We start from the raw sequence: 9,053 nt of genomic DNA, 5'->3' as shown, positions 1-9,053 counted from the left end.
CTTAAAACCACGTTACAAAGGACCAGGGGCTGAAATGCAAATAACAAAAACTTGTTTGGCTGGTTCTGGCAGGCCAGGCGGCCCGCGTAAGAAACCCTTAAGGGTTTCCGCGGCCCGCGAGAGAGACAAAGTGACAGAAAACACCTGCAGGTGTCTGTCCAGCCTGTTACATCGCCTTAAAACCTTGTTTTCTTATACCAGGGCCTTCTCCAATGATATTTCATGCATAGGGGCACTTGTCTTGATCTGGAAACAATTATAGACCTCCTTGGCATGATCTTAGATGATCAAAGTTGCTATATAAGGGCTCTCTAGTTGCAAACACTTTGTCCATTCATTACAAACTCTCATAAGCTAACTTCTGGAGCTCCTTTGGTCAGCAACAAGTGTTCTTAGCATCCCTAATCATACTTAGGACTCTTGTAAGTGTCCTTAATCCTTTTTAATTCCGTTTAGCTTAGTTAATTAGCTAAAAGTCAAACCGTCGTAGTTAAGGTTTGACTTCGAGATTACTCAATAATTATTCTGTCAAATCTCGTATTAAAAATACCTATAAGTAGGTAATTATGTGGGTAATAAACCCTTAAAAGGATATTTTCAGATTCCCACTCTAACTATGTTAATTGTCGAGTCAAAGCTTACTTTAAAAAGTCAACAGAATGTTTATTTTCAAATTAATGCATAAATAGCAATGTAGGATACATGCAACCTGTTTGATCATTAATATAACTAGGAAATTAATGTAAGAACATGTCCCAACATGTTCAACTCGACAATTTTCAGTTTAGGCTCGGTTTGGAACCGAAAGTCGCATAGTTTGACTTCTGCTTTAACTTTCAGTTCTGACCCGTTTAAGGCAAGTTTAGGATTGCCTTAGAGCTTCTTTTGGACCTATTTATATGTTAGTATAACCCTCTGTGACTATACAACTTGGTTCATTAGATAACCGATTCATATGCATGTTTCCGCCAATTGCCTAATTGTTGACCATTATGCCCTTTCCACCTTAAAATGTGATTTTTGAAAATGTAAAAGAGTAGACATCTTAGTTACTAATTTATAAACTTGTACCCAAAATTTGAGATCAGTTTAAGGTCTAGAGTTAGAGTTATGCTCAATAACGTAATTAGAAGCCTTCTTAGTGAATAAATGGCATAATTAGCATATAACATATCTAAACCCAAATTTTTATACAAAACTTTATACCTATTGTTGTAAAATAATATTTTGGAATTTTTAGAAATTTTTATTTAATTTTAGGCTGAGCATAACTTAGTGTTCTAAGTTTAATTCAGTTAATGTCGGTTTTGCCCTTTTTGGCTATAAAATGAGTTTTATAAATCCTATTGATCCCAAACCTTTTTCTACTGATCTTAATATGTTAAATAAAGTATTTTGAGCCTTCTGAAATTTTAAAAATATCAGCCTTCTATACCAAACCCGGAAATGGCTCCAAATCGCCTTTTTAAGCGTTTTTAACGCATAGTATGTAATAAAACTTTTTTAAACCTATGGGGTTGATACCTACTGATGTATTCAGTAAAATTTTATATTTTAACAGTAAGCAAATATTTTAAACTCAGAATTCCAGTTTTGACCTTTTAGGCATATGTGAAATTACCAAAACGCCCCTACGGTGCATAGAATGATTAAGATTGATAAATTTCACATATGATTAATACCCTACTATTATAACTAAATAAAATGAGTATATTTACTGATTTACTCAGACCTGTAACTCAAAATAATATTTAAACTCTTTTACACCCTTTAAAATGACCAAAATGCCCTTATAAGGCATATTTTGGGTTTAAAACCATTTTGGGCATAATAGAAGACATCTTACTGATGTCACAACATATTTAAGGCATATTAATTCAGGAAACTTGTATATGACTTTTATGGTTACTCGTTACGCACTGTTCGCGTTCGGATCGGCTTTTGTAACTAGTTTACACATATTAGCCGAAACGGGTCAAACCATATCATCTTTGTCTCAAAATCCAGAATGAGATTAAGTTACCCATATTAAACAAGTATACAAGCTTGTTGGGTCAAAACCACATTCTAAAACGGTTTCGCTTATTTATGCGATTAAACCGTATTCTATCTTTAAAACTAACCAGTATGAGCTTAGGCTAAATAAAAGACCCGTTAGGATTCTAATAGGTTATTATAAAACCTTTGTTCCAGAATAGGAGAACCGGTAAAAGCTATTTGCACTTGCTTATTGTGACTATACTTGCTCAGGTAAATACTTTTAACTTATTTTCCCTTATACGGGCTTGGGGTACGGTATATAAAATACCGCTTGGTCGGGCATTTGACCTTAATCGATTAGTGGTTAAGTATTATCAAGATGACCCGTTTGAAAATTGGTTTTGTTTGTTTTACGCCTTTGGGGGTTTAATGACCATGTCCCGGATATCCTTGGCATCATTCATGAAATGGCCACGACCATAACACGCGGGTGTAGGCGTACACCCGATAGTGTGTTTACATTTATTAAAGTATAACCACTGGTTCCCACCGCGGGACTATACTATGTGGTGTGTCTATTAATCTTTAACCCGGCACGAACTGGGCGACTGAACGCATAACAGACATGTAATTCTTTTACGAGTTTAAATTTAATTAATTATCCCAAGTTGTAAAAAGTTTTGTGCCATGTGCATTCAAATTGATTTTTAAACATTTTCAAAATGAGTCAGTTAAATTGTATTTACCAGTGTAAACTGACGTATTTTCCCCAAAAAGGTTAAGTGCAGGTACTACACGTAATAGGCTGGCCTCTCCTTAGCATCACTTAGAGTCTCGCAAGCTTGGATGCCTTTGTCTGTTGAACTATATTCCCTCTTTACTTATGATCTGCCTGTGGATCTGTTTCAACTGTTGTGATACTTAAATATTACAATATTTTATTCGGTAGAAATAAATCTATCTTTTGCTTCCGCTGTGCATATTAAATTTGTGTTGTTTGACTATGATGATATCAACTACGTCACGATATTCCCCACCGGGCCCACCGGTAACACGTGGAAATTAGGGGTGTGACATGTTGGTATCAGAGCCAACACTGAGCGAATTAAACACTAGCCTTTTGTGTTTAATCTCAGTGCACAAATTGCACATTCCTCGAGTTCCGAGTCTAGACAAAGAACATAGGTTAAATTCTGTGTTTGTTTTAGTTTGACTTTTACTTTATATATTTTGGTTGTTATCTTAATCATGTTTGCATGTATAAGAATGCCGCCAAGGTTTTGGAGAGGAAGAGGCAAGGGCCCAGCAACGAGCAATGACCATGAAGTCGAGCCTTCTCACCGGCATACACCATCGATCACAATGAGCACTAGCCCTCAGGAGCCATGGAGGGTTTATGTTGAACCCGGGAGGCGATCTGTCTCCCTAAGCTCTTCACCTTCTTACTTACATTCCTTTGGACCGCAGTCCGAAAACAAGCTCGTCAACCCTCCGCCTTCCTTCATACCGTTGCAGCGGTCAAACTCGCACCATTCTTTTGGTGACCCTACCCCTGCTTTCCAGATCCGGTTCAATCTGGCCAATTTCATCCAAGAACCCGTGGGTGTTAACCCACGTGGACGAGAAGATCACTTTTCTGGTAATGACGACATGGATGAAGATACGGATCCCATGGAGCCTGCAACCGGGACCCCAAACCACCCCATCGAAATCTCCGATGGGTCATCTTTTAATGGATCACCTTACCATGGTCCTGACAGCTACCAGGCGAGGTTCAACCAGTGGGACTGGTATTTTACCCCATCCGAACACTCGTCTCCGTACCAACAGCAGCAGCAGCATGACCCTTCCAAGGATTCCCGATATGTGGCAGTCACTCCGCCACCACCCCCTCCAGTGGAGCAGCCGCTTCCGGAACCACCGAGGCAGAGAAGGTCAAACGCACAGATGTCCGTGTGAGGAAGAGTCCGCATCAGCACTCCTCAGCCCTCGAGTGGCAGCCATTATCCGCCACTCCAAGAAGAAGAAGATCCGCAGATGGGGGGACCATCAAACCCGGTCACAGAGGCGAACCCTGCACCTGTGGTGCCACCATTGGGTTTTGATAACCCAATCCCTGCCTACGCTGGTTCAGCGGCGTATAACCCGTTTGAGTTGCCGGGCCACAACAGCTTCAACTATGCTAATGTGGACCCGTACCAAGAGGTGTGGGACTACAATGTTCGTCACCCTGAAGGGCCCTACGGTGGTCCTTGGACTACCGGGTACCCACCATATGTGTACCAGCAACAGCCACCTCCTCAACCACCGTATCAGCAGTCGCCGCAGCCGCAACTGATTCCGCCGGAACATCAACAAGTGGTCCTCGATAGATTGGGCCAATGTGAGCAGGAAATTCAAACGGTGCGCGAGAACAACCGAGGCTTCTTTAAAGGTCTGTCAGACCTACTCAAGGGAAGACCAAAAGAAGGGGTCATTGAAGACCTTTGTTGTTTATTTTATTTAGATGTAATCAAGTCCCTGCGTGGACTTTTTGTTTCGGTACTCAGCCCCTGCGTGGGCTTGTCTTTTAGTACTCTGCCCCTGCGTGGGCATGTCCTTTAATTGACCCCTGCATGGGTTTGTTTGTTCGTTTTTCGCCCCTGTGTGGGCATGTTTTTTTTTTAGAAGTCCCGTTTAGGGCAAAATGTACTGTTTGAATCTTAATGAGATGTTTAATTTAAAATTTTCATTTTTTTGCTTATTAATTATTATATGCATAATCATGAAACATAAAATAAATGAAAATAACTTTTATTAAAAGATCTACCATTGTATTAAAATGACAAAATCTAAAAAGGACAAGACCTAGCCACATGTCATCTTAAGACAAGGCCAAGATGGTAGTTCCATAATTAGATTCAGATCCAATTTAACATCTCAATTTAGGATTGTTCTGCGTTAATTATTAAAAGAATCTTAAAGGTAAAACCTAGACTATATGCCACTATTGACATGGCCAAGACGGTAAAACCTATCTAAAAGATTCCAATCCATGTTACCATCTGTGAGTATGTTAACATTCTTGGCAAACTGTGAATCGTTAAAGTTACACAGGCCATCCTTTAAAAAGGGTTAATCTAAATTCCCTTATTTCAAATAATCATCCCTTAAGGATGAAGTGTCTACAGGCTATAACTAATGTCCTTGGACTAAAGACAGTGGTAGCCTATAACTCCCTGTCAAGAAAAGGTGATGAACTGTGGTTCAACCCTAAATACCTGGATGTTGTAAAATCCTAGTTTATAATTTAAATTTGTCTACATGACTAGGCCTTATGTGCTATTAGTTAACTTATAATTTAGGATGGTAATAAAGATCCTATGTGTATTGCAAATTAACCTAATATGGCTAATTAAAACCATGGTTAATAAAATTATAAAATACTGTAAAAGCTTCTAAATAAAACATTGCCCATTATTTTCTATATGTAGCAATTGAAGCTACATGGCTGGGTCGGATGAGGTGAATAGTCGTCCGGTGGAGAACCACGAGAATGCTAAAATACAGGTTACTGGTGCGGAATTGCAAGCATTAGTTGACAATGCTATTGCAAAGGCCTTAGAGCGGCAGTATAATGAATATAGTGGGACTCACAGTAGGACCCTATCTACACCGCATACCAAGCCAAAAACTCATTCTGAGGCTCACAGCAAGCCACCACCTACCCCACCTAAGTTTAAGAAAAATGAGTCTAAGAAAGATGATGACAGACATTCCTCCAACCAAAACAGTGTTCCCTTCAAGAAGATTGTGTATGATGATGCACCACGTACCAAGTCTTGTACATATAAATATTTTGTGTCTTGTAAACCCCGGGATTTTACTGGGAAGAAAGGGGCAGTGGATTGCATGACTTGGTTGGATGAGATGGACACGGTGGTGGATATAAGTGGTTGTGCGGAAAGGGACATTGTGAAGTTTGTGTCGCAGTCTTTTAAGGGTGAAGCCCTAGCATGGTGGAGATCGTTGATTCAAGCCACCAGAAAGGTCCCATTGTACAACATGTCGTGGGAACAATTTGTTACCCTCATCAAAGAAAACTATTGCCCTCAGCATGAGGTTGAAAAGATAGAATCTGATTTTCTATCCCTGGTTATGAAGAACCTGGATTGCCAGGCTTATCTCACGAGTTTCAATACTATGTCAAGATTGGTTCCTTATCTCGTGACCCCGGAACCCAAAAGGATCGCTCGTTTTATTGGGGGCTTGGCCCCAGAAATAAAGGCAAGCGTGAAGGCCTCTCGGCCCGCTACATTTAGAGCTGCAGCTGATATATCTCTATCCCTCACACTGGACGCAGTGAGACAAAGATCACTGAGAAACACGGATGCGGAGAAAAGGAAACGTGAAGATGACAATTCATGTCGGTCGAACAAGAAGCACAAGGGAAACCATGATCACAAGAAGGGGTCTGAATCCAAGAAAGATGGGCATCAATCTGGGGATAAGCCCAAATGTAAGGTTTACAAGAAGCACCATTTTGGGAGGTGTAGGTTTGAGCAGAAATCTAAATCTCAGCCAAAGATCTATGGGATTTGCAAGTCCTCTGAGCACAGGACCCTCGAATGCAAAAAGCTGAAGGATGCAACTTGCTACAGTTGCAATGAAAATGGGCATATTAAGAAAAATTGCCCAAAACTGGCAAAGAAAGCTGAGGAAGGGAAAAAGGCCAATGCCAGGGTCTTTCAAATGAATGCACAAGAGGCTATCCAGAATGACAATGTCATAACAGGTACCTTTCTTATTAATGATGTCTACGCTAGAGTATTGTTTAATTCTGGAGCGGATAAATCCTTTATAGATAATAAGTTTTGTGAGTTGTTGAAACTACCTATTAAAGCCTTAAGCGTGAAGTATGAAGTTGAATTAGCTGATGGAACCATAGAAACAACTTCGACTGTGTTAGATGGGTGTGTTATATCCATTAAGAACCACTCTTTTCCTTTGTCTTTGTTACCTTTTAAGTTAGCTGGCTTCAACATAGTGATAGGCATGGATTGGTTATCACATAACCAAGCCCAGATTGTGTGCAACAAGAAACAAGTAGTGATCAAGACTCCGTCTGGTGAACCACTTACCATTCAGGGAGATACTCAACATGGATTGCTTGAGCAAGTGGCTATGCTCAAGGCATCCAGATGTCTGAAGAAGGGTTGTGTCATCTATATGGCCCAGGTAACCATTGATGAGAAGAAGCCTAAGATTGAAGATATACCAGTCATTTTTGACTACCCTGAAGTTTTCCCGGAAGAACTACCTGGTTTGCCACCTGACAGGCAAGTGGAATTCAGGATTGACATCATCCCCGGAGCTGCACCTATTGCAAGAGCGCCTTATAGATTAGCACCAACAGAGATGAAGGAATTGAGGGCGCAGTTAGATGAATTGCTAGCCAAAGGTTTTATTAGACCTAGTTCATCTCCGTGGGGAGCACCAATCTTGTTTCTCAAGAAGAAAGATGGTTCGATGCGCTTATGCATCGATTACCGTGAGCTTAATAAGGTCAGTATCAAGAACATGTATCCTTTACCCAGGATCGACGATGTATTAGACCAGTTGCAGGGAGAAAGTTACTTTTCTAAGTTAGACCTCAGGTCAGGCTATCATCAATTGAAGGTTAAAGATGAGGATGTGCACAAAACTGCATTTAGGACTCGCTATGGCCATTACGAGTTCCTAGTGATGCCTTTTGGGCTCACTAATGCACCTGCCGCATTCATGGATCTCATGAATCGCATCTGCAAGCCTTATCTAGATAAATTTGTCATCGTCTTCATTGATGACATCCTCATTACTCGAAGAGTCAAGCTGATCACGAGAAGCATCTTCGATGTATCCTTAAGCTGCTTCATCGAGAAAAGCTCTATTCCAAATTTTTTAAGTGTGAATTCTGGCTTCGAGAAGTCCAATTCCTTGGACATGTAGTCAGTGAGCGTGGTATCCAAGTGGATCACGCGAAAATTGAAGCTATTATGAATTGGCAAGAACCAAAGACGCCTACGGAGATTCACAGTTTCCTAGGATTGGCAGGATATTACAGACCTTTATTGAAAACTTTTCAAGAATTGCAGCACCCCTGACTCTACTCACTCGCAAGAATAGCAAGTTCGATTGGGGACCTAAGCAGCAAGAATCTTTTGATATTCTGAAGCAGAAGTTGAGCAATGCTCCAGTGCTGACTTTACCTGAAGGTATTGATGAATTTGTCGTTTATTGTGATGCATCACACACCGGAATGGGTTGTGTGCTGATGCAGAAAGGCAAGGTCATTGCCTACGCTTCACGTCAGTTGAAAGTACACGAAAAGAATTACACCACCCATGACTTGGAGCTGGGTGTCGTTGTATTTGCACTAAAGCTATAGAGGCATTATCTATACGGAACTAAGTGTGTGATCTATTCTGATCACAAGAGCCTTCAGCATTTGTTCAATCAGAAGGACTTGAACATGAGGCAGCAACACTGGATGGAAACTCTGAATGATTTTGACTGTGAAATAAGATACCATCCAGGCAAGGCCTATGTGGTCGCAGACGCCTTAAGCAGAAAAGAAAGAGTGAAGCCAATAAGAATCAATGCTAAGAGCATTGAGATTAAAAATAGCTTAAATTGTCACACCCCGACCACGTAAAACAACAAAACGTGGCGGAAACGTCGGGGAGTGTTGTAATTGTTTCACAACCATGGATTAAACAAATTTCGTTTTATTGAATTAAATGAGTTACAATGTCTTAACAATAAAGAAACATAACAAAAATTAACCAGTCTTGCATCTTTTAATGTCACTAAGGCCTCGTCCAATCCTATGTGAGCATGCATCAATATCATCATCAAATATCATCAACTATTGTACCTGAAACACATGTGAAAATACATCAGCATAAAAATGCCGGCGAGTACATAGGTTTTATGAAAAATAGGATTCATGACCTAGGTTTAAGAAAATGTTTAACAAAAACTTGTCATGAATCCAGTTTAAGTGTTTGCTTTTATAAAATGTTTGAAAATCGATGATAGATATGTATAGTTAA

The 9,053-nt window shown here is 40.1% G+C and overlaps 1 protein-coding gene across 1 annotated transcript; it reads left to right on the top strand.

The window, feature by feature from the left end:
• The first annotated feature begins 3,246 nt into the window (after positions 1-3,246).
• Positions 3,247-5,312, top strand: LOC110893326 (enhancer of mRNA-decapping protein 1-like). Its single transcript, XM_022140439.1, has 3 exons — positions 3,247-3,619; positions 4,115-4,383; positions 5,292-5,312. Exons 1-3 carry the CDS (start codon positions 3,247-3,249, stop codon positions 5,310-5,312), a joined length of 663 nt encoding a protein of 220 aa, XP_021996131.1.
• The last annotated feature ends 3,741 nt before the right edge of the window (positions 5,313-9,053 follow it).

This window comes from Helianthus annuus, chromosome 12 (genome assembly GCF_002127325.2).
Source record: "Helianthus annuus cultivar XRQ/B chromosome 12, HanXRQr2.0-SUNRISE, whole genome shotgun sequence".
NCBI classification, from domain to species: Eukaryota; Viridiplantae; Streptophyta; class Magnoliopsida; order Asterales; family Asteraceae; genus Helianthus; species Helianthus annuus.
The sequence above is the reverse complement of the archived record's forward strand: the minus strand, read 5'-3'. Positions and strand labels throughout refer to the sequence as shown.

What these genes read in the sequence shown, in the direction of transcription:
- LOC110893326 (XM_022140439.1), top strand. Translation starts at nt 3,247, where the DNA reads ATGCCGCCAAGGTTTTGGAGAGGAAGAGGCAAGGGCCCAGCAACGAGC. An exon ending in ACGAGAAGATCACTTTTCTG is followed by an intron (nt 3,620 to 4,114) that starts GTAATGACGACA and finishes ACGCTGGTTCAG; the next exon opens with CGGCGTATAACCCGTTTGAG. An exon ending in GTGAGCAGGAAATTCAAACG is followed by an intron (nt 4,384 to 5,291) that starts GTGCGCGAGAAC and finishes CTACATGACTAG; the next exon opens with GCCTTATGTGCTATTAGTTA.